We start from the raw sequence: 26,650 nt of genomic DNA, 5'->3' as shown, positions 1-26,650 counted from the left end.
TACTGCTGTATTTTACTTTAATCCAAACAGCCATACCTTACCATACCTGAATGAGGCATTACAAGTCATGTAGAAACAAATCGAACTTTTAAGGTGAAATCCAAAATGTTTGGGGACGAGACAAATGTACGAAAAGTGACCTGTACACATTTCTCCAAGACTCAAGAAATTGAGATGCCATCCGCTGTGGCACAATCAACATTGACAGTGGTTGATTCGAAACACTATTCAGGCAATGTGCATACAAAACCGTGGCTTGGTTTAGACATTATAAACATTGATTCAAGTGTGCACAATTACAACAATCACTTTTCCAAACGGGGGGGAAGGGGAGGGGCTTGACATCATGACAACTTTTGCATTCCACTGCAATTCACTGTACACTGTCATTCCGTTTGCATCAGCCAGTGACATCATCAAAGAGGGCTGCCTAAAAACACTAAATTTTGACACTTAGAAATTAAAGGTAACATGTAAAATGACGGAGGACTGTTATGTCGCTGGATGGAGGGAGTATGTTACAAACACACGGGCTAAGGGTTAAAATGCCACATGAACATCTTCAGTCTCTTTGAGCCATCTGAACCATTTTTCATGTCTGCCTTGCCATTTTTGGTTTTGGATTGGTTGATGTTTTTCCTCGGGCGTATGTATCAGTTCAACATGCTCCTCAGTGCTACATGAAGTGCATCTGGAAAAAAGGCATCTTATTATCACAAGTCACAAGCAGAGGTACGTATAGAAAAAGGATTTAAAGGGATAGCTCACCCAAAAATGAAAATTACCCCATGATTTACTCACCCTCAAGCCATCCAAGGTGTATATGACTTTCTTCTTTCAGACGAATACAATCGGAGATATATTTAAAAATATCCTGGCTTTTCAAAGCTTTATAATGGTAGTGAATGGGGGGCCCGATTTTGAAGCCAAAAAAAGTGCATCCATCCATCATAAAAGTACTCCACGTTGCTCCGAGGAGTTAATAAAGGCCTTCTGAAGTGAAGCAATGGGTTTTTGTAAGAAAAATGTCCATATTCAAAACTTTATAATCTGAAATAACTAGCTTCCAGCTAACGACTGTACGCATACTGCGCAAGTTGACTTGCACCACAAGAGTAACCCCTGATGCGATGTATAATGTAGGATGTAGGAGTAGCGCAAGCTTAGACGTCTCTTGCTGTTCAAATAAATAGGGCTGTGCAACAAACTGAAGCTTCTCTTATTTCAAAATCATCCAACATTTTAAAGGGGTGCTTGATTATGATTTCACTTTTTTAACTATAGTTTGTGTGTAATGTTGCTGTTTGAGCATAAACAACATCTGCAAAGTGACGACGCTCAAAGTTCAATGCAAAGGGAGATATTTTCTACAACAAATGGCTGGTAGGAACTACAACAAGCTTCTTCCCAGGTTAGTGACATCACTAACCCTAAAATTTACATAAACCCTGCCCCAGGGAACACACAACAAAGGGGGTGAGGCCACGTTGGGCTGCTTTAGAGAAGAGGAAGAGTTGTTGTAGTATAGTGTTGTTGCCATGCTGTAATTTTACACCGGACTGCTTCACAAACGAGGGTCAATTCAACGCTAGATTTGCAGAAAAGATTAACATGACGCACATGCTAGTCGATAAGTTGAATCAACTCCACAGCAACTACATAAATTTATCCACTAACCGTTCAGAAAAGTCCAGTTGCATTCTTAAAGTTGTAACTTCTTCAGACTCCAGTTTGAACAATATAAGGCTGAACACCGTTACTGACAATCGTCATTTTGGCTGTGTGAGATTCTCCAGCTTTGTTGTTGTTGAGCAACTGAAGTGCAAGCTGTTAAAGCTCCGCCCTCTTCTGGAATGCAGGCTGGGAGCAGCAGCTCATTTGCATTTAAAGGGACACACACAAAAACGGCATGTTTTTGCTCACACCCAAATAGGGGCAAATTTGTCAAGCTATAATAAATGATCTGTGGGGTATTTTGAGCTTCACAGACACATTCTGGGGACACCAGAGACTTATATTACATATTGTAAAAGGGGCATTATAGGTCCCCATTGAAATTTCTAGTTTTAGACTTCTAATTCGTGACCGGTGTTTGCTCTATCCTCTGCAGCTTTCGCGTTCGTCATTATGTCATGCATCAGGTCAGGGGTTACTCTTCCACCACAAACTGATGTGTATGGCTGTTTGTCGGAAGCTAGTTATTTTAGATTATAAAGTTTTAAATATGGATATTTTTCTTACAAAAACCCATCACTTTGCTTCAGAAGGCCTTTATTAACCTCCCCGGAGCCGTGTGGAGTACTTTTACGATGGATGGATGCACTTTTTTCAGGCCCCCCATTCACTGCCATTATAAAACTTGGAAGAGCAAGGATATTTTTAAATATATCTCCGATTGTGTTCATCTGACAGAAGATAATCATATACACCTAGGATGAGACAATTTTTGAAAGAACTAACCCTTTAATGTAATCAGTTAGGACACTTTTGGGCAGGAGTACCTGAGCTCCAGGGATTGGGGTGAAAGGATTGGTGGTGCGGAGGATGGGCTGGTTATATATCACAGGCTGGGGGGCCATCAAGGGCATTGACCCCATCTGCCCCACAGGAGGAGGAATCTACAGAGAAATAGAAAGTTCAGCATTAGTGTTATACTTGTGGAGATTTTTTGGTCAGTAATATTTTTTCCTTTTCCATTCTTTCCAGAGGCTTCATGATAATCACGATATAGCTTAACATACTACAACAACTACTACTAATGATTATTCATATTTACATCAGCAAATGTGTCGCTAAATTATTTAAATATTAATTTAAAATCTCAGAAATGTTTCTTAAGCAGCAAATCATCATATTAGAAAAATTTCTAGATCATGTGACACTGAAGACTGTAGTAACGATGCTGAACATTCAGCTTTGCCGTCACAGGAATAAATGAGATTTTATTTAAAATTAAACAGTTTAAATTACAATATTTCACAATTTTGCTATTTTTTACTGTATATTTGATCAAATAAATGCAGACATTTAAAAACCGAACCCATACTTCTGATCAGTAGTGTATAAAATAGTTATGAAAATATATTGAACCCCGAACATTAAGATGCCAAGATTATCAAGCTGACATGATGATGGTGCATTCAACTTTTCAAGCACCAACGCAGGCCTCAGCCAATCAGATCGTCTTATGCAAATACCCTTGTGCAGAGCTAGCCAAATGCGTTCATGCAACACCAGCAAGTAATGTGATTGGCTGTTGTCACTATGACGGTCGCGTCAGCACCAAGCTTCAGACACACTCTCCATCTCCGACTCCCCATGTTAATGCAGTGTAAACACTTACCATCCCATACACAGGCACTTGGGGGGTTGTCATCGGAAATGCAACCGGAGCTGGTGCCTGAGACAGAAAAACATCAGAATTAAGTGTGCAGAAATATTTGTAATTAGTTTATATTGATAGTTCTTTGAATTTAGTTGATTCAATCATGTTTATGTACAAGCAGGACTTACATAGCCAGTATAAATCATTCCATTCTGTATCATTACAAAAACATGCAGAAGAGAGAAAGACAAAGACATTACTGACAATCACAGAAATTATTTTGTGTTGTATGTAGTGCACAGGCCACGTCGCTTGGATTTGGAATTGCGTTCATATTGTATTCAAACATATTGAATGAAAGAAGCTGACTGAAATTTTCTAACAGGCGCATGCCTTGAGCAATGAGTCAATTTCCATACCATCTGTGGCATCGGTATGGGAGCAGGGGCCAGGTGTGTGTGGCTCCAGGGTGCCGTCCCATTCATGGCTTTAGACTGCCAGTGGGAACCTCCAGTTGCTTTCTTTTCCAAATGAGTCCATTGAACTTCTGGCCTAAAACAAAACACGTATTCATACATCAAACTGTTACAGCTGTACTTCACATTGCAATAATGATTGTTAATGTTATCAATAAACCTAAAATATCATACACTTGCATGGTAAAAGCCTTACTTTTTGGCTGGGGGTCCTCCAAAATGTAAATCTATGAAAAATAATACACATGCATTATGAGTACAGGTATCACGGTCTGTAGTTTAATGTTTAATTGCCATAGAAACAAAGAAATGAGACGACTGAAAGACTCACTGCCCACAAGATTGGCCAAGGACGAATCCAGATCGTTAGTAAGTAATTTTCCTCCATTGTAGAGCTGTGTGCCTTGACTTTGGACCTGCGAGGAGAGGGTGGGCTTCAAAAGTCCTCCTACGGGAAAGCCAATCTGGAAGATAAAAAAGAGGAAACAAGGCAATTATTTTTCAATATCAAAGCTGACAAAATTCCAGCTCAATATGCAGAGACAAATTTAAAGGGTTGGGTATCAATTTCTCAGTTCAGATTTCGGTTTGATTTGATGCAATGTAGGAAGTATTTCAGACTGATTTAAACCGATAACTCGTCTTTTTTAACTATTCATTAAAAAAACGCATATGACTATAAGAGTCGTTCGGATTTGAAATGGGGCTAAACTGTTCGCACTGTAAGCTTTGATTCACTGATAAGAACTGGTTCATAAGAGTCATTTATCCATGAATCAGACTACACTGGTCATGCTGTATGTTTTTGATTCACTAAAAAGAACTTGTTCATAAGAGTCATTTGTTCATGAATTGGACCACACCGGTTGCGCTGTGTTTTTGATTCATTAAAAAGAACTTGTTCATAAGAGTCATTTGTTCATGAATCAGACTACACTGACTTGATGTCATTTCTAGTGAAAAATTACTATTGTAGTAATTAAATATTCACTTAGTTATCATCAAAGCCTGCACTATTTTGCTGTAGATCATTAAACCGCTACACTGCCTCAGAAGTCTGTCCGAAATCAGTTTCGTGAGGTGCCTTCATGCGCAAATGCTGCCTGCAAAGTCTGGTAGGGCAGCAAGGTAACAAGTCAGCTGCCTAGGTTTTCGAATGCAGCCATAGTTTTTGATTCACTAAAAAGAACTGGTTCATAAGAGTCATTTGTTAGAGAATCAAACTACACTGTCGCACTGTGTTTTTGATTCAATAAAAGAACTGGTTCATAATGGTTCATGTTTTTGGGGTGAAAGAATCTGTTTGAAATCAAGTATTTTTGCAATTAGTTTGATGTTGCTACAAGTCCAAAAATTACACAGTTAATGAGCTCATTATAAAAATATGTAAAATACTCACTCGGTTGAGTCCCAAACAAGTGGAGAATGTGCCATAAAATAAAGAATTTAAAAAGAGAAAGATTAAAATTGTTTTAAAGAAGAATGCCAAAACACCCAGAATATAGAAATAGTAAAATGGACAGTTTCGGCCCAGTTTATTTACCTCCCCAGCTGTTGTTAGTGGCTGGCAGGGTGGTTGTCTGAGTAGGAGTACTGGAATTGTGTTGGAGATCAAAATGGTCATTGGTGAAGTTGTGCACACTGTTCAGAATATTGGGGAAAGTACAATTAAGCCTTGTAAAGGGCACACAATTACTTCTGCAACTACTTTTAACTCATTTGTCTTTAGATAAATTAGTTTGCTAACTGAATAAATGCAAATATAGTATAATACAGAGCGATTGTATTTCATATAGAAGTGCCACTCCAGAAAAAAGGCCTCATGTACCCGTTTGTGATGGTTAGATCAGGTGGACTGGACAGAAGCTCGGTGGCACCGCTGCTGGTGCAGCTACTGTTGGCACTGCCCACAGACTGCCCGCTGGGGGATACTGTTGGGGTCTGCAAGCCAATGTCTTTGAGCTGAACAGACTGAAGAACAGAAATAACAGCATAAACCGACAACATTGATGCCGACAGTTTCAGAGAACACGTAATTGATTGGATGAACATATGCGAAAAGGTAGGATTTTAGAAATACATTTCATGCTGTTGTGAAGTCTGCGGTCATTAGCAATTTGACAGAGAAATGATGTGACAAATAAATTAGATTTCTTACCTTTGCAGGCTGTAGTCTGTCACCCTCCACCTCCCTAAGAATGCAAAAAGAGAATGATTTACTGGAACGTCTGATTGCAGCGGATACACAAACAAACAAATCAATTGTGCTATTTAGGCACGTTTCAGTGGGTACATTTTGAGGATCTGTGAAAACTTTACTGTAGGGACCACAATCGCCATGACAACATTGATTATGAGCAAAACTGTCATGCCCATTCAAACTGGCACCTGATTGTTGAGCCAAGTAGATTTTGAATGCAACTTTAAAAAAAGTTGATAAATTTGAATGATTATTGTAAGTAATAAAGAGTGCTTGTCTAAAATTCTGTGGCAGAATTTCTGTCATGACAACTCTTGGAGTGTTTGGCACGGCAATGAATATGACAATGTTGATATGTTTGGTCTTGGCGGAATAGATTTTGGTCATCATTTGTTGAAATAAACACAATAAATTTGGTGTCTGTCCGCTGAATGTGACCCTCCGATTCTCCTCTGTGGCAATATGGGAAAGTGAATATTTACAAAGACAACATTAAAACTACAGTTACTTTTACAGCCAAAGACTTCTGTCAGCTTGTTGAACACATTTTTTTATTTGGACATTTTCTACTATATGATGGCTGAAGCAGGAGCGCGTGACACTGTTTTCACGGTAACCAGATCAACATTGTGAACGGAATTCAACAAAACTCAAGTGAAAACACCAAATGATCATGCAATGGGATAAAAAAGCTTTTCTTCCCTGCAAACGATACCATGAAGAATGTGAATATTTAACCAAGTCAAAAGAAAAAAAAGGGTAAGCAGATATCCATATTAATTTCAGTAAATTTAAAAGTAAACGTAAAAGATAAAAGCTCCTTGTGGTTTCTCGGCTTGAGCAACCATAAATGACGCAAAACATAAGAGTTTTGAGTTTGTGATAGTGAATCCTATATTGAAAAATCACTTCCTGCCCTACAGCTGCATTTCGCGCCACAGCAATGACGTCATGTGCTAACAACCTATTACCCTTAGCAGATCTATACAGGTGGAGCTTGGTACAGCAAATGCTGACCAAGTATTTGCAGGTTGAGCAGCGAGCTCATTGGCTACTGATACAGCAGGAACCAATCAGCCGTGCACTATAGAGAATGATGTGATTGCAAGCAGATTGAGTTAAAAACCTATCAACCTGCGCCATCTAGAGTTCCATGAATTACATCTTCAATTTCTGATTAAAAATTTATTTTAAGATTTGTTTCTGTCTAAAATGTCTGTGGTGCTTTAATGTGGCCAGAGATTTAATTGGGAGATTTCACATATTCATTATTAACTATGACTTTTCCCTCAATAAACTCCTAATTTACTGCTTATTAATAGTTAGTAAGGTAGTTGTTAAGTTTAGGTATTGGGTAGGATTAAGAATGTAGAATAAGGTTATGTAGAATAAGGCATTAATATGTGCTTAATAAGTACTAATAAACAGCCAATATTCTAGTAATATGCAAGCTAATACGCAACTAGTTAAAAGACCCTAAAATAAAGTGTTACCAATTTTCTAAAGTTACACAAGTAGCATAAACTTTATTATTTCTTTTCTTTCTTTTTAAAAAAGCAGTAAAGCAATTTTATTTTAAGAAATAATTAAAATCATAAAAAAGAAAGGACCTTTTTAGACCCTCATGACTATGTGTCAAGGTCTGTAAATGTTAAAACTATATATATATATAAAAGATATATATATAAGATATTTTGACATCTTTATAAAAAGGCAAGTTTGGTTCATGTCAAATGGAGTACGCCAATATTAATAAATAAAATAAAATAATTAAGATGTGTAAACTGAAGTGTATTCAAGGTGTAAGGAAAGTATTTTTACACAACTTATACTAAAAGCAGTAGTTTTCAAAGAGGGGGGTTTAAGATGACTTAAAATAATTTCAATTTCAATTTTAAGTATGATTTCTAGACCTGGAAAAGTCATGTAAATTAATAAAATCTTAAGATTCCGCTGGCATTTTTATAATGAATATACATTTTTTCTAGTTGTGCTATAGGTAGAAATTTTTAAAATATTGTTGAAAATGAGAGACCATGTAATCAAAAAGATTTAGAAACACTGATTTAGAGTGATTAAAGGTGGAGTCAGAAGAATTTCAATAACACTGTTTGGAAGTTTGGAACCAACAACAAACGCGTAACTAATCAGCATTAGGGGGCGTATGAGGCACAAAGAGGCGAGGAGAGAGAACAAGAAAGAGGGAGATTTGAAAAAAAGAGAAAAAAAAACTGCAGAACGAGAGATAGGATACAATACAAAAGCTCAAAAGAATATCACTGGAATGAAGGTTTATGACTGGGCAAGCGCTTTAGGACCGCATTTATATTAGAAAAGCTTTCCTGCACTGGAGAGAACTAAGCGGGAAGGCCTGAAAACAGATGCTTTCACAGTTGAGTAAAACTGGGTTTTAATGGGCTATATGCACGGAGCGTTCTTTAGAACTTCCGCATTAATATAAGCCAGCTCGAAAACTTCCGGTGAGATGTCATTTGCTGGTGTGTTGAGCATCAGTAGTGTAATACTTAGTTTATAATCAGAATATAGTCACTTAAATAGTCAGGCATAGCATTAATTTAGTTATTCAAACGTAAGACGGCATAAAAAATAAATAAATAAAGATGTACCTCATTGTTCCTCCTCGGCTAAATTCAATTCGACCATCAGTTTTCACACTTTTATGTGAAAAAAGCTTAAAAAATTAAATATTTATTGTGCACTTTAGTTAGATTAACTGAATAAAATGTGTTTTTACAAGTGTGCTGAAATCATTGATCTTGTGCTGCACTGACTGACAGCTGCTGTGATTACAAAGGGAAAGCGCAGTGCTCGCTTTCTGTCATGAATCACAAGAAAAGTTATTGTTTTTCGTAAGATTTTTTGAGTATTTCATACTTCACATTGACAAAATGTATTTTTAAACCTATTTATTTTATAATGTTTAATATTTAGTCAAAAACAAAGTGAAAAACGATTAGAGGAAATGGCTGATATATGCGCAAATAAATGCTACTTTGTCGCCACCTGCTGGTTAAAGTGGTAATTATTGTCTTTTTTTATTTTTAAATAAGTGTTTTCTATCAAATGTTGAATTTCCTACATTTTGAAACGTTCGGTTTTACAATGAGGACAATCTCAGAAGGATGAACAAATAATGTTTGTGGTCATCACATTAAAAATAACATTTGAAGTGCTGGGGTGTCTAATTACAGACATGGCGTTTTTAAACGGTCCCAATAGCTTTGTCTTTATTGCAATCAATAAAACTGGTTTATTGTAAAATTAGGTAAATGTGATAAGTGCATTAAAATATAAATACAACATTAAAAAGTCAACCATTGATGGTTTTGTGTCGATGTACAGCGACTACGGAATGAACAGCTAACAGTTCACCGGAAATGCCCGAGCTGGCTTAACGACAACCAGGAAGTAACCGTGCATATAGCCCATTGTCTGGAGCTGCTGTGCTTTTGGCGGCTAACACCGTGTCTACACCGGACGCGAGTGGCACAACGCGACGCGTCAAAAGACATTTGAACCCATTATAATCAGTGATATTCTTTACTGGATGCGGCGCGACGCGACAAATTTCCGACAGTAAACGGATTCCCCGTTCTATTTCTGACGTAGTCCAAGTGCTTTCCAACGGTCGTCTTCTCACGATCAGTGTAATGTTAGACAGCTTTTAGCTGTTGCGGCGCGATAAAATTTCGTCTGGTGTAGACACGGTGTAACAACGAACACTTGTTTGTATTTACTCTTGTGTACTGTACGTTCATTTTTTGTGCTTCCTTGTCGTACGTTCATCAACTGCGCTTTATTTTTCGTGAAGCATTTTGTTGCGTGTCAGCTGTGATAAACAGACACTTGCATTGCATGTGTAACAGTGGCCAGATATCAGAGAACGCGGTGTTTAGCGTCATTATTAGTGCACTCGCCTGCCAGCAGCGATCGGGCCGGGGTTCAAGACCGACTCGGAGCAGGGAGGTTAGGATTGGAGGGTAAGTTTTGTTGACGGAGCAATGAAGAGAGGGGTGGGTTTCTCATTTTCATCATTCCTTACATTTGTATTTGTCATTGATCTTTATACTGAATCCCAGCATATATTCAAGTACCTGCTGACAGTAGAGACTTCTTTCATTTTCTTGCCCTCCAGAGAAGCCAGATGTTGTTCCAGAGCTTCTAAGAGACTGCTGGGAGCCTGGTGGTGAGGTCAAGAAGGGATGAGGCAACACAGGTTTTAGGCAACAATAAAATAGTTAAAAGTAGCAGCAAAAAATGATCAAAACAAAACACACACACTCAAACATTTGCACCATACTTCTGTCTATGAATCGTAAAACAAGGAATTGATGCATAAACTACATGTATATTCTACTGTTCTATCTTTTATTCTTTCTCTCACACACTCATACCTTCACACACACAAAGGCTGCGTAACTAAGAGAACCTAATAGTGGTTATGAGACTCTGAAAACAAAGGGGAAACACAACAGAAGTAATTCAAGTGAAAAGGGTTTAAGCTTAAAAGCTACACATGCAAAACAATATCTGTTTCCCATGCATGTTCTCTGACAGGCCGTTTTAGACCCGCGAGGTCAACTGAGATCACTTGAGAAGAATTAATACTATGAAAAACAGAAAGCAGACTGACCTACAAGGAGATTGTTCTAATCATGCACAGGATATAAACACACATACTGCACAGGTATCAAACAGCGGAACCTGCTAATCTTTGGATTCCACTTGGATTTCTTGGAAATAAATCAGGGGGAAAATTATAGCTATGCCGCTTTTAGTGCTGATTGCAGTGTCTGCATCGACATTTTGATAGAATCCGAAACACTTGGAAGCCAAAGCAGGTTAACCAAAGAAAGGCAAACACTGAGTGAGACCAGAACACACTGCCAGTATTTTATGCTTGTATTGCACTTTCGTCCAAAAAGAGCAACGTCAATTGAATCGAAATGCCGGCCGAAAGGATTCGGCACGCAGGCACGTGCGTCTGTTCTTATACAACGTTTGCCTTTGGGCCACGAGCTGTGTCCGGTGTGCATGCCAATTCAGAGGAGGAAATTTCATGAATAACAAAAGAGCAGATTTCTCAGACGTGTATTTGAAGGAAGACACAATAGAGGGAGCGTTCTACTGAGAAATCTGAAACATATGCAACGAAACAACACACTATTAAAGGAGAGATAAACAAGGAAGAGAAGTTAAGACAAGGGTACTACAGGAGCAGGAGTATACAAAAGGCCGTGATTGATATCTATCTTACAGACAAGAAAAGGCACTTAAATAGGACTTATGAAATAAGCCTAATCAATGGTGCTAATGATAGAGTACTTGAGAACAGAACGCAGGCCTTCTGAATACTGCTTCAGCTTAAGTAAACAAGGCACTCCTTCCAATAAAATGTTTTGTTGACATGGTTGAAGTACCACTTTGTAGTGTGCCAGCCCAACACCTTCAGGAGTCCCTGTCCAATGTAAATGAAAATGTCAAATATGCCAAATGGTGGCAAACTGAAGGGGGACGTCAATGCCCGGCACCCCGGCAGAATTGTTAAGAGACGCGGGAAAAGCAGGTCTATATTTGGCAGCGCTGCTGACTATAAAACTTCATGAGGTGCCAGGCAGAATTTAGTCCCCAGCTCCAGTTTTAAGGCATTCTTTTTATTTGTGCACATTCACTGTTCTTCCCAAGAAGCTATCCAAGCAGAATACCCTACCAGTACAGAGATATATGGCAAAGGTGAGTGCTTACATGTTAGGAGATGTCTTTATTTAGCGAGCCCATGCCCGCAACGTCAGACTGGCCACGTACAGCGTGGCAGAGATCATCGCACAAGCACCGTTTAGCCATATATCAATCAGTGTAAAAGCCACCGTTTCGCTGTCTCTGGCAAACAACAGACCGGAACTCATTCATTTCCAATGGAAAATCGCACGGGAGCTACATGTGCCAACTTTTTGGACCGGATTTGAGCTTCGGTTTCAACTTCTGCGATTAGACTGTATGCGACGGCTGTTGTGTATTCCAATCAAACTATGAGCGCGACGTTATACTGAAACTTTAAACTTCTATACTCTGCAGAATTAAGTACTATTTTATAATTGTTAAACATTGATAAGCACTGGAACAACGTTTGTCGATAAACAGTTATTCATTCCAACCATGGTGATGGTGTTGCGCTCGTGCGAAATGCGACAGTCGTGCGCGAGTGCCAGAGACGGTGAAAACGCGGCTTTTTGGAAGTACAAGCAGTCAAATTTCTCATGGGTATATGCCAGTAAGAAATAGTGGCTTGAGGGGCAAGCACTAGCTTTAATGAGACCTTAACTGACTTGTCATTACTGATCAAATGTGGCTATAATCAAGGCAATGGCTATCAGAGATAGCACCTGTAAAAATTCACATAGACTATAGCTATAGGTACCCATTTACCTCTGGCGACAACAGAAAATGCAAAACAGCACATCTGATTCCTTGGGAGTGCGCGGGTATGGAGTAAGTTTCTTGAGGCCCCTATCCTAAAAGTCTGATAGATGAGGGGGAAATCAAAAGAAATCAGGGCTGGGGATGATGGTCTATGGGGTGAGGCGTGAATGAGAGATCAGGGTGAAGCCACATGAGAGAAACTGAGATGAAATGCACCACTAACCTGTGAGAGATCTGGGATGTCAACCTGATCAATTCCAACTTGCTGTGACACAAAAGAAAAGGAAGGGAGGGAGAACGGAAAACAAAACGTGAAACCAAACGGTAAAAAGAGAAAACCGAGGCACGTGGAGAAGGGAGAAAGAAGAATTAAGAAAAAGAGCCATTACTCCATGCAGTGTATGAGAACCAAAAAAGAGAGCATGGACGACTGGATGTACACACACACACAGACATTGAGGTTCTGGAGGTGGCGTAATGATGAGTGAGAAGACACTTGTAGGTCAATGGTGAGATATTTACATGGCTAGGTGAGAAACATCCAAAAGAAACACACAACTAATGTTGACTTTGGAAAAAAGACAAGAAAAACAAATGGCATACACACATTGTTATACAAAGAAAGAAATGTGCTCTTAAAGTCAACTTTAGTCAGTTTTTGGATAGCACTTCACCCTTTTCCTGAAGAGTCATATTATTCAGCCAGAAAGCAAAAAAAATAAAGGATTTAAATAAAAGAAAGAAGAGAAGAAACCAAACAAAAAACTCAAGAAGGATGTGCTTAGCATTTTTCCCCATTGTATGCCTCCATACACATCAAAATAATGGGCTTTACAGACAAAAGTAAACAGCTAAATTCCAACCATCACACTGGCACAGTTGTCAAAAATATCAGGTGCCCGGTATTCATTCATCTCTACAGCTTTATCTTTGCAGCTTATCTTATCTTGTCATTAATGCAATTGTTCATCCAAAAGTTCCTGGGGGCCAAATTGACAACTGTGCCTGTATCCAAACTGCAAAACAAAGGTTCAGCTCAACGTTTGCACATTAAAGGACTGTCGTTGCAGTCGTGTCATAGCTCTGTTCTTGCTGTTGTTGAGAGGGACAGATAGATAGAGAGACTTTCTGCTAAGGCATGCAGTGCAGGCACCAGAACAGGCAGCATGAGGGGGGACCTCCGATACAGGTTCTTGGACCAAAAGGCAAGAGGGACACTTAGCAAAAAAGGGCCTGAATAAGATGAGCCCAACCATCCCATGCATAGATTAGATCTGGAGATGTTTTACCTCTGCCACCTTGAGAAACTCTGAGAGCTTGGTCATCCTGATAAGAAACCTCTTGTATATTTCCAGCGCCTCTTTGCATTGATTCTTCTTCATATTAAAATATTTCTCTTTGAAGTGAAGAAAAAAGTCCATTTAGCAAGTTACATTTCTCTTTGAAGTACAGAAGATATTTTTAAAACATATAATATATTCATATATACTTTTGCGCTGCACACTCACATGAGTACACAAACTACTGAATTACTGAAATCACACGGAAACAAAGGATCTTTGCTCTGAGGTGAATGTATTACCTAGCAGATTAATGACACCCTCATTGTAAGCAGCAAAGATGCGGATAGAGTCCTTGAAGAGCAGCGTGAAGGCACAGTTGATCACCCCATTGGTCAGTTCATTAGAGCTGGCCTACAGGGAAGCACAAAATCACAAATGTAATCAAAACATGAGCCTTTAAATGCCAGCTTGCTGTTTCTCTGCATTCCTACTAGGCGTCTATAAATCATCAAGCGATATCAAGCTTCCAAACTCCTGCTGTTGGTACAAAAGCCACATCTGAAGCGCCATAAGGATTGTATCTCAGTAGCTGTAAGGTTTTGATCCCAGTTGCACAAATTTGTGTTTTCTCTAGCAGGGGTTTTATAAAACCACACTGGTATACATTCAGGCAAGAGTCAACATAATGCAGGGATTCTAATTCTTCGGAGTGTCTATTTACACTAAGAGCAGTAGCGAGTAAGGCTCAAAGACCTGGCTTTTAACGTGTGTTCGAATCCGCCTTTTGCAGAGCTTACATTTATTTTTAATAAAAATGAAAATAATGTTCTAAAAGTGGAAATAAACTGCGAACGAGTGTTTAATAATATTAAAAGTGTTTATTAGCTAGGGTTAGGGGAAGGTGTAGGGAGGGTTTTTATTCTCCCAATAAGGCAGCATCCATTTAATAATTTTAATAAATATAATCATTTATACTCTATGATATTATTGCATCCTATTAATGTACAGAAACACTGAGGTGCAAATAGTATCTGCCAATATAAAGTATGGATAGCATATAATTACTATTTACTCTTATTGCAAAGAACTGATACTTTTACATGGTGTAAATAGAATCTATCGATATTTTCACCTAGTGTAAATAGCATATTGCTAAGAAAATGCTGCTATTTTCACTTAGTGTAAATAGCATCTACAGTTATTTGGACTTAGTGTAAATAGCATCTATCGCTAAGAAAATATGCTATTTTCACTTAGTGTAAACAGCCACTGCCTTAATTCTTTTCACAACAGGAATGTTTTTCATAAATGTCAGGTCAGGGAAGATTGTCTTTTCATGTGTTTTACATCTTGAAATTTATCAATTTTCTTTTTTTTATATTTGAATTTAATTAATATTTTAATATTAATTATTAATTGTATTTTTGTAAATATATGTAATACTATATTATACACACTACCGTTCAAAAGTTTGGGGTTGGTAATTTTTTTGTTTTGTCTCTTAAGTCTCTTCTGCTCATCAAGGCTGCATTTACTGTAGCAAAAATACAGTAAACAGTAATATTGTGAACTATTATTACAATTAAAAATAACTGTTTTCTATATTTATATATTTTAAAATGCCATTTATTCATGTGATGGTAAAGCTGAATTTTCAGCATCATTACTCCAGTCTTCAGGGTCACATGATCCTTCAGAAATCATTCTAATATGATGAATTGCTGCTCAAGAAACATTTCTTATTATCAATGTTCAAAACAGTTGTGCTGCTTAATATTTTTGTGGAAATCATGATACATTTTTTCAAGATTCTTTGATGAACAGTAAATTCAAAAGAACAGAATTAATTTGAAATATAGATATAGATATATTTTGTAACATTATAAATGTCTTTAGTGTCACTTTTGAGCAATTTAATGCTTTCTTGCGGGGTAAAATTATTAACTTCATAAAAATATATACAGTACTTCGCAAAAGTCTTAGGACGCCACCACCAGCTTTGTTGTTTTAGCAATGTTTTAATTACCATCGATATTTATTTTTTGGTCTTTATTATGATACAAACAGAACATACAAGAAAATATGTACACAAAATGTAAAAAAAAATTCAGAACAAAATGGCTTCTTTAAGCAAAAAATCTGTATTTAGTGTGACCTTCTGGACTTTTTTTTCTCAAAGAAGAAAATCTGAGAAACTTCTCATCATATTTTGAAAGTTTTCTTGGCCTTCCAGTCCTTATCCATTTCATTTAGGTTTAAGAGAGCCAGGTTCCTGCTATTGCTCAAGTGTAAGAGGAGGTCACTAAATACTTGCCACTTTAGCCTATAGAAGTCGTTTTTTTTCTGTTTTTTTGTTTTTTAATACTGCATAAAAAATTTCCTGCATTTTCTGGTTATATTCTAATAAAGGGACTGAGAAATAATTACATATGGTCATTATACCATTGCAAAACAACATCTAATGGTGGCCTAAGACTTTTGCACAGTACTGTATATATATTATAAAAAAAACTCTTTACAGCTAAAACATCTATAATAGGCTGTTTGATGACAATATTCCCATTGTGACATGTTACCCCATGACACTTTGACAACATGCACTGCAATTGGGAATATATGTGTTTATTTATCAGGAAAAATTAGAAAAATTACAGCCTTTTTAAATGTAGCGTGTAAAACTGCAGAAAGGGAAGAGCAGATGTGAGACAGAAGAACCGGTCCTGAAGATAGTAATCAGATGTTTCTTTAGTCATAACTACACTATTCTACCTACAATAATACTGATAAAATGTTCAATGTTCACTTTTAGATGCAGAAATTGAAACATTATGTATTCTGTACCTCAAAGTCCAGAAGAGCATCCAGCTGATTCTGAATGATAGGTAGAGTCTTCATCAGCTTTTCTATGCTCATAGTGCGCATCACTCCATCAGTCCTGTGCAGAGCATATTGATGGAGGTTGTGAGGTTACACATAGTTGAAACTGAACGGTGTGACCAGTGACCACAACTGTACACCTTTTCCTGCCATTTCAAATGTTGCCATTTGTCCTATTTGTCTCATTATGGAATATTTCCCCTGCAGAGCAGATGTCTCACCCTCTCTTCATCTTGGTGAAATCAACTGCGACGAGTCTGTAGGACAGAGCCCTCTCAGTCAGATACCTGCTGTAACGTCTAATGTAGATGGACATATCGTAACCTAGAAGAGACAATGCTTTAGACATACAGCGTAAATCTAAAAAAACTACATCTAAAGTATTAACCATAAAACATACCTTGTAATGCGCCTTTATCTACGAAGTTATTCAAGTTAAAGAGTGTGCTTCTTGATGCAAGGTACTGGATAAACCTCTGGATGATGAAATGTAAGATACATACAAGCAAGTGCAGGGTGATCAATAAAGCAAACTTAGCAGAATAATAACAATAAATACCTTACGAAAGAATATAAAAACAAGAAATGTTATGTTTCACAGCTACCCGAAAGATTTAATACTTCAAAAATCTGACAGAACGGTCCTGGCAAGTACTGTTACATTGATTTTGTGACATACTACGGTCCACTGAGAAACTGACAAGAACAAGAAGAATTCAAGCAGCGACTCTTACCTCATTGCCGTACATCATAAGGTGGTGTGTAGTAATGAGAGCTTTAAAGACCACCACCCAGCTTTGATTTGCTGTCCTCTCAAACAATGTGTCAGCCAAGTGAGGTATATTCACGTTCAGCTCATTGGTGCAGTGCATTAGATCTGTGCAAAACAGGGCAGGAACAATGACTGTACATGATCCAGGACTGTTATATTGTGGCTGAATAAGTATGTGGGCCTACTTATTAGATAATATACACTACCAGTTCAAAAGTTTGGAGTCAAAAACATTTTTTTTTTAAAATTAATACTTACATTATTCAGCAAGGACGCATTAAATTGATCAAAAGGTACAGTAAAGACTTTTCTGATTAACACAATCGGAGTTATATTAATAAATATCCTGATGCGTCCAAGCTTTATAATGGCAGTGAATAGGACCAACGAGTATGAAGCTAAAGAGAGTGCATCCATCCATTATAAATGTACTCCACACAGCTTCGGGGCGTTAATAAAGGCCTTCTGAAGCGAAGTGATGTGTTTGTGTAAGAAAAATATCCATATTTAACAAGTTATGAAGTAAAATATCTAGCTTCTGCCAGACTGCCTTCCGTATTCAACTTACGAAGAAAGTGTAACGCCTCTCGCAGTTCAAAACGTTTATGCTACATCCTACACCTTTCATATACAACTTACGGAAAAAGCTTAACTGACGTCTTTCTAAGTTGAATACGGAAGACGGTCTGGTGGAAGCTAGATATTTTATTTCATAACTTGTTAAATATGGATATTTTTATTATACAAATGCATTGCTTCGCTTCAGAAGTCCCTTATCATAACCCCCTGGAGCCGTGTGGAGTATGTTTATGATGGATGGAAGCACTTTCTTCAGCTTCATACTCTTTGTTTCCCGTTCACTGCCATTTTAAAGCTTGGACGCGTCAGGATATTTATTAATATAACTCCGATTGTGTTCATCAAAAAGAAGAAAGTCATATACACCTAGGATGGCTTGAGGGTGAGTAAAGCTTGGGGTACTTTTCATTTTAAAGTGAACTAATCCTTTAAGCAGCACAACTGTTTTCAACACTGATTATATTAAGAACTGTTTCTTGAGAAGCAAATCAGCATATCAGAATGATTTCTGAACGATCATGTGACACTTAAGACTGGAGTAATGATGCTGAACAATCAGCTTTGATAAATTACATTTTACAATATATTCAAACAAAAATAATAATATTTTTTACTGTATTTTTGATCAGATAAATGCAGCCTTGGTGAGCAGAAGAGACTTCAAAAAACGTTAAGAAATCTTACCGCCCCCAAACTTTTTAAAGAAAAACAAACATAAAATATATATTATGCATTTGAAAAACAATAAATATGGAACAGGTTTGGCTATTTCATCTACTCCCATTACTAACAGGTGCATAAAATCAAGTCTTCCAATTTAATTAAACGTTTTTAGTAGAATCAGGTGTACCAATGCCTCCATAAATGTGAAATCCATAAAGAAATTATTTATCAGTGAGTCTTGTGAATAGCCTACACAAAGCCCAGATCTGAACACCTTTCAGATGAATTGGAAAGCTGACTACGATTCAGAGATGCTCTTCTGGGAGCAAATCCATGCATTCATGTATGTTCCAACATCAAGTGTAAAGCCTTCCTAGAAGGATGGGAGCAGTTAGAGAGGACTAACTCACTATTAACACCAAATCAAATGTTCATTAAACAGGTAGTTTTGCTCAGGTGTCCACCTACTTAGTAGTTAATCTAGATGTTAGGAAAACATTTTTTATTCTATAGCTGGAACCAACAAATTTGCCAAATATATACACTCTAAAAAATGCTGGGTTAAAAACGGACAAACCCAGCAATTGGGTTGTTTTAACCCAGTGGTTGGGTTAAATGTTTGCCCAACGTACTGGGTAGTTTTATTTAACCCAACTTTTGTTTAAAAATTACTTTATGGCTGGCTTAAAATGAACCCAAAATAGGTTGGAAATTAAAAATCAGACACATAATTACTAGAGGCAACAACAATAATCAAAAGGTGAACATTTATTAATAAGCTATTTATTGTTTAATTATTCTTCTTTAAACTTATTAATAAATGTTAATTTATTAAACATATTATTAAACATACTTTGGGTTCATTTTAAGCAAGCAATACAGCAATTTTTAAACAATAGTTGAGTTAAATAAAACTACCCAGCAGGTTGGGTGAACATTTAAACGCTGGGTTTGTCCATTTTCAACCCAACTTGAAAATTGTTTTTAGCCCAGCATTTTTAGAGTGTAAAGACATGTATACCTACAATATTCATCTGTTGTCTACTTCAGTGGTTCATAATTATATGAAGGTAAACTGCCAGAAATGTGATGTTCCATTGCAATAGAACAATCTGTAGTGATGCTGGTCTGCTATCTAACATGACATTGCTTGAATAGCAGTTACTCAAAAGTTACACTTGATTTCTCCCTAATTAACTGATAATAAAACCTGTGTCACTGAATGCTAGCACATATTCAGTGAACACCTGCTACCTTTATTACTTTGAAGGAGCCTGGCAGTTTATTAGATCTGCAGGCTGCTTTCTTTATGTCCCCCACAGGACATCTGCTCTGGACTCATTAACTGACAGCTTAATTGATAACCCGTTCCATTAATCAACTACACTTAAGTTATTATTAGTGAACTGAAAAAACTCGTTTTGACCTGTAAAGGAAGGTGCACCATCACATTTTATACGATGTGTCTATTCTGACACATACAATCGATGGTGGGGATGATTCAAGAAACTCACACCCGACCACAAATGCCAAGATTAGCAATAGATTTCAGAATCAAATCTATCTCCGTCATTGTGACTCATATAGGCTATAAATACCTACAATTTCATTTTTGCATTTAACAAATAAAAGACAAATTTAACAAATATGTTCAGAAAAAACAGATTAAGGTTAAAGTGATGCAATATGAAACACCTAAGCTCCAAACATCACTGCATTGATACTGCTGTCACCTTCAATGACTCAGACTAGGATAGCAAACAGTAAGTCAACAATGGAGAAATACAAACAGCAACAACAACACCATTAAAAACAAAAATAAAGGTTCAAGTCACGAGCAATTTGCACCTAGCATTGTGTACGCAAGCTAACGTTCATCATGCTATGCCCTTGACATTGTATGTTTCCCATATGGAATCAGCCAATAAAATGATTTGTACACGTTGTCCACATAAGAGTCGGCATAATTTGTTTAATAAGCATCTAGTTGTGATGTAACATGCGTAGAATCGAACTGAATTAAATGTATTTCGAAATAAATAAATAAATAAATAAAAACGGTCATGAGGTCCCTGTCGTATGCAAATTGGTCAGTGTGTCAATCAAGCATTCTAATCAGCATTACGCCCGTTCGGGACTGTGAACGTGCCAACGGTGACCTTCAGTTAATTGATGAAATGATCTCTATAATGGCTGTCAAGAAATAGGCTAATTTACTGTAATCATAGGTTAGGTTGTAAATAACAGCAAATGATCGGCCAGCAAAGAGTGAATCTAAATGGAAGCCGAAGCACAGTGCAAAACACAACGGGTGCGTTTTTTTCCCTCCTTTAACCTACAATCAAGGTGCTTCTTCTTGGGCGCGCTGACTTCGTGCGTAGTGGCCTTGCACACGGCTTTGCTGATGGCAGATCCGGTCATGCTGTGCTGAGCCGCGGCGATCCGGTCCGTGATGGACTGTCCCGACATATTACGATTTTCAATAAATCGTCTCTCAAACAGATCTATTCACTGCAGGGGTGTGTGGGAGCCCGCTCCGTGGGTTTACTCGGTCTTGCGGAGAGCGCTACCCTGATACGAACCGGACACGGGCGAGGATGCTCTGACATCCAGATAACGGCAATCACCGCGCGCTCAAATGATGACAATATAATGACAGATCGTTATTTAAATAGGCCTACCCGTTCAGCACGCGCAAAAAGGACACTACGTTACTCGCTAGCCTCCGGTGTTGCCGGTTAACCATGTAACTGCTGTTTGAACGAAGCTAACTACGATCTCAGCGAACGAAAATAAGCCAAACCGGAGCGTTATCGACGTCTAGCCGCGGAAAATCTCGCCCTGATTCACTGCATGCGCGAAGTCGGTGCATCACGGAATTTGATACCAAGCATCATTTTCCAAATTCCTTCAGCGCTCTTTCGCGTTTTATAAATAGACGCGCTAGTGAGAATATTAAACGTTATATGGATATTATCCCAGTCAAACAGTTGCAGCAGTGGTCCTAAATGTGAAAATTCAGCATCTCGTCGATGACATCTTTGATGAAGCAACAATTCCAATTTCCTATAGTTAACAGTCGGACGCTCCGCGCAAAATGGCAGTATCAGAATCAGGTGACTGGAGAGGGGGGCGATTGGCCTGTGTCAGAATATCTGGGGTGGGCACCTTAAGGTGGAATTTCCGCACTGCTTTAAACCCCCTCTGTACATACATAAGAATGCATCAGACGGCCATTTCAGAGCTTTAATGGTGCGTCTTGCTTCTTTTCATTGCACAACCCTGAATTGCGCAGGACTACAATAACATATTCAAGAGCTTACATGGAGGAAAATACTGCATGGTTTATTTTTAATGCATTCCTACATACTGGAGCTGTGGAAGTATTAAGCCATTTTGTGTGCACATAATCTTATTTAACTGAATCAGAAGCCACTTTTTAATAAATATTACATGCGTACAAAGTGTCCACACACAACACATTAAGAAATGCATATTTGACCTAGACTTGAGTCATAAAATAGCTGGCTAAAATCGCAGAGCATTCACCTGTAAACAGAACACTGATGAGTGAAATCGTTCAAATTGAACACAGTGTCTAATTATGTGAGATTTCACGCTACATATAATCAGCACAATCCTTCTTCACAGTCTCCGCCATTTTGTTGCAATTCTTGTCTCTTGAAAATCAATCTCATTGTTTTGGGTACCATCAAATGGCTGAGTCCTTTTAAATCTATAACAAACTGCTTTATGTTTTCATTTCTTTCTCACTGACTTTCATCGTCCTGTATTTAAAATTTGGAACACGCCGTGCATCTGCCTCGGACCCGTTCTTTGGTGTTGTTGTTGTACCCGGGGAGGGCCACCACATCTGGGTCTGTGTTGTTGATGATGTTCTCCTCATGGGCTAAAATGTGATCCACCAGACATTTAGCTGCCGCCTCAATGTTTGTGTTCTCCTTCAGTGGGCAGAAAATGAAACACAAAGAATATGGGTGTCATTCAGACAATAAGAGCACAAAGCATAACCCTAAATTATAGTCACGTGCATGAAACATATACATCACCATTCAAAAGTGAAAATTTTCAGCATCATTACTCCAGTCTTCAGTGTCACATGATCCTTCAGAAATCATTCTAATATGCTGAAGAAACTTCAACGTATGTTAAAAATATTTTTGTGAAAACTGATACTTCTTTGCAGGATTATTGCTTAATATAAATTTATTTGAAAAAATGTTTTGTAAGATTACGCTTTTTTAAAATGTATTTACTGTCACTTTTGATCAGTTTAATGCATCCTTGCTTAATAAAAGTATTCATTTTCTTAAAAACAAATCTTACTGACCCCAAACTAATGAAATGTAAAAGTATGTGAATGAAAGTGTAAGTCCCAATTGTAATTCAAATATTAATGCATATAACTGGATTTGCCATTCATGTAATACTATGACAATGCATACCTCGTGCCATTTTTTCACTTAAATTTAATAAAGCACATGCACATTTGGCCAGTCCATGTGTAAAGAAAGCACTGTCTATACAGCTCAGATCATGTGACATTTACTCGAGGATGTATGGCATAACTTATAATGCAACTCTAAAGGCCCATTCACACCAAGAACAATAACTATAAAGATAATGAATCCGATAAACATTTACACGCTAAAGAAAAATGGTTTTAAACAGTACCAAATTAGGGTTCTTCGGCTTAGAACCCTTTTTGGTGCTAAATAGAACCCTTTTCATAAGGTTCCATACAGGACCATGCTTTGAAAATGCTATAGGACCTCAATAGTGTGATAAAGGTGATTGGTAGGAAACCAGTTACAATTTGAAAGTTAAAATTTGTAGACATTTTAAGAATGAAATCATTTACCTGTTTTGAGAGTGTGTTGACAGTCTAAGTAATTGAATGGCTAAGCTCCAGAAAACCAGTAATGATGTGGCTTTGACAGTTACAGATTTGAAAAAGGTGGGAAAAAAGAACCCTAAACTCTAACACAAAGAACCATTTCAGCATGTAAATGGTTCTAAATAGAACTACATGTAAAGAACTTTCAAAGAACTATCTTTTTTTAGAGTGTAGTTCTAAAGATTGTTCTAAATATTAATGATAACGGCACAGAGAAACAATATTGTTGGATGATTTTTTCCCAGAAAATGAATGAAAAAACATGACAGCCAATCAGAATCCATCCTGCTTTAAGAGCTTGAGAGCAGCAGAGGACATAACTGAAGCGTGTGCTTGGATAAACAGAATATATCGTCCGCTGGTGTGGACACGAAAATAGTTATCGTTATAGTTATCGTTCTTGGTGTGAACGGGCCTTAATCCAGTTTATGGATGAAAATACATATAGGCAAAGCAGTTGTAAACTGCCTGGTAGAATTTGAAATAGCATTAACAAGCTAAAAAAAAAAAAAAGAATTATGTAAAAATCAAAAGTGCACACTCATAACGTGATTAAAGTTGATCCAGAGTTAAAATGTTTCAGACATTAGGGTGTTAAGCCACTTATTCCAGGAACCACTTTATAGCCCCATCTGCCTTATGCACATCATTCCCCTTTCACACACAACTGTGTAACTCATTAAAGTGGGCCTGTAGATGGTAAACAAAGCCTTCCTGCTAATGAGCACAATGCATTCTTGCTGTATTTGTTCTAAATGCAAACACACACACAGACCCTGATTCTGTATCTCTACATCTGTGAAAATAGAGCAGAACCAATGGATCATCATGAACACAACATCCATGAAACTACTAAGTAGTTTTTTTTCTTTTACTCATATAGTATCTTGCAAAAAATACCCCTCACCTTTGCAGAGGTCTCAAACCAGCCCACAAATCCATTCTCTTTGCAGAATGTATCAAGCTTTGGAATCTGGGAGCGTAGCCCCTCACGTGATTGGTCAGACTTGTTGGCTAGAAGCACAGCTGGGACAGGTTTGCCATTGCTGAGAGTGACCTTTATGTCCAGGTCGTCTTTCCATTTCAGCACCGCATCAAATGTGGAGGCTCTGGTCACGTCAAATACTATGAGGGCTCCCACGGCCTCCCGATAGTAAACCCTTGTCATGTTCCCATAGCGCTCCTGTCCTATGACAAATATGGGATGGCAAAGTGAAGTTTAAACATCACTCAGACATAAATAGCATTGTGCTTTTAATAATTGAGTGTGTTATTCTTAATAATAAATCCTACAATATAGTCAAAGAACCAATGTATTTATCTGCACTGTGTGTGTGTGTGTGTGTGTGTGTGTGTGTGTGTGTGTGTGTGTGTGTGTGTGTGTGTGTTTATGGCCTCAAACTCTCATGTGACTTTAGCACGAGTATGAGACTATAGCTGAGATTAACACAAGACACATTCCTTCACATTCACACAAGGGAAACCAGTGGGAAAAGATTTCAGGGAGGCAATAGCAAACTTGTAATGATTTATCATACTACACTCAAAATAACTTGTCTAATATAGAATATCTATTACTTAAATGCTTTTTTGACCAGCACACTAAATATTGTAAATTATTTAACATCTTAAATTCAGCATCTTATAAACTAAAAGAACGCCAGTCGGATAAAAAATATTATGAACATTAAACATATTAATGACATACCTGCTATGTCCCATAACTGCAGCCGGACCACCGTCTGATTGTCCCAGTGAAGGACTTTAAGAGCAAAATCCACTCCAATAGTCGCGCGATAATGTTGAGAAAATATTTGATGAACGTATCGCTTGATTATTGAAGTTTTTCCAACTCCGAGGTCTCCGATGACTAGAACTTTGAACAAATGTTCTTTCTGCATGATGACTTAAAAAACAGCAAATAAACACCCGGATCATAAACGCACTGACCTACTTTTTGTACAGTTTGTAGCACATGAGTAGTCTTATGTATCACAGCTTATCCATTGATCATTGTTGAAGGATTACAGTTTGTAAGAGGCACGCGCTCTTAAAAAGTTTATATAATAATGCTCAAAAGTTAGGTCAAACAGCTGTCATGTTACTTCGAAACGGTGCTCTTCCTTTTTACTAGGCTAAACACAAGCACAGGTTGTGTGTTACACGCTTTACCTTCCCATTTAGTTCCACATATGAGAAAGAAAACAAAGTGAACGTATTTAAAAAAAAACAAACAAAAAAAAACAAATAGAAATGTATAATAATTAAAGTGTTTTTCTCCAAAGAACAGAACTGGTAAAAGCCATAGATGAACTCAGCTTCTTCTTCAGATACTGTCAAGTATAGAGTGATGATGGAAAGCCACGCCCATTAACTCACGCGGCGTCAGAGCCACGCCCCGTCTAAAAATGTTTTGATTAAAATTTAAAGGGTTAGTTCACCCAAAAATGAAATTTCTGTCATTAAGTACTCACCCTCATGTCGTCCCAAACCCGTAAGACCTTTGTTTGTCTTCAGAACACAAATTAAGATATTTTTGATGAAATCCGAGAGGTACTAAAGACCGTCGATGAGACTACAGGTTCAACCTTAATATTATGAATCGACTAGAATACTTTTTGTGGGAATTTGTTGAGTAAAGTCATTATTTTTGTTTTGTTTTTGCACACAAAAAATATTCTCGTCGCATCATAATATTAAGGTTGAACCACTGTAGTCACGTTGATGGCTTTAACAATGTCTTTAGTACCTTTCTGGACCTCAAAAGGTGCAATGTGGTTGCTGCCTATTTGTGGATCAGATACCCTCAGATTTCATCAAAAATACCTTAAATTGTGTTCCGAAGATGAACGAAGGTCTTACGGGTTTGGGATGACGTGAAGGTGAGTACTTAATGATAGAAATTTCATTTTTGGGTGACCTAACCCTTTAAGATAACATTTTTTAGCACTTTGTGGGAAAGAGAAGTAGTAATAATAATGTCTTTTATACATTTTATATTTTAAAGATATACCAGATGTGGGGATTGCAACACTTTCCAAAGTACCCATGAAGGATACTTAATAATAATATTTTGATTATATGTAAGTTTTTATTTACATAACTGTATATTTGTT

The 26,650-nt window shown here is 37.5% G+C and overlaps 2 protein-coding genes across 3 annotated transcripts; both read right to left on the bottom strand.

Moving 5' to 3' along the window:
• On the bottom strand, positions 1-21,727 carry LOC127504050 (phosphatidylinositol-binding clathrin assembly protein-like). Of its 2 annotated transcripts, XM_051878375.1 has the most exons (19): positions 20,956-21,727; positions 17,337-17,479; positions 17,003-17,078; positions 16,824-16,926; positions 16,567-16,660; positions 14,025-14,136; positions 13,732-13,838; positions 12,666-12,707; positions 10,117-10,202; positions 5,960-5,993; positions 5,630-5,772; positions 5,345-5,442; positions 4,133-4,249; positions 3,998-4,028; positions 3,745-3,877; positions 3,514-3,537; positions 3,344-3,400; positions 2,502-2,618; positions 1-691 (listed from the first exon to the last, which is right to left on the bottom strand). In XM_051878375.1, the coding sequence occupies exons 1-19, from the start codon at positions 21,083-21,085 to the stop codon at positions 677-679; spliced, it is 1,662 nt and encodes a 553-aa protein (XP_051734335.1). In that variant the 5' UTR covers positions 21,086-21,727; the 3' UTR covers positions 1-676. The 2 variants fall into 2 exon arrangements, with proteins under 2 accessions (XP_051734335.1, XP_051734336.1); XM_051878376.1 differs by lacking the exon at positions 12,666-12,707.
• Positions 21,728-21,940: 213 nt separating this feature from the next.
• On the bottom strand, positions 21,941-25,956 carry rab38c (RAB38c, member of RAS oncogene family). Its single transcript, XM_051877915.1, has 3 exons — positions 25,243-25,956; positions 24,442-24,722; positions 21,941-22,578 (listed from the first exon to the last, which is right to left on the bottom strand). The coding sequence occupies exons 1-3, from the start codon at positions 25,433-25,435 to the stop codon at positions 22,411-22,413; spliced, it is 642 nt and encodes a 213-aa protein (XP_051733875.1). The 5' UTR covers positions 25,436-25,956; the 3' UTR covers positions 21,941-22,410.
• Positions 25,957-26,650: the final 694 nt, after the last annotated feature.

Source organism: Ctenopharyngodon idella, chromosome 21 (assembly GCF_019924925.1).
Source record: "Ctenopharyngodon idella isolate HZGC_01 chromosome 21, HZGC01, whole genome shotgun sequence".
Taxonomy (NCBI): Eukaryota; Metazoa; Chordata; class Actinopteri; order Cypriniformes; family Xenocyprididae; genus Ctenopharyngodon; species Ctenopharyngodon idella.
Note: the sequence above shows the minus strand (reverse complement) of the source record. Positions and strands in the feature narration are given on the sequence as shown.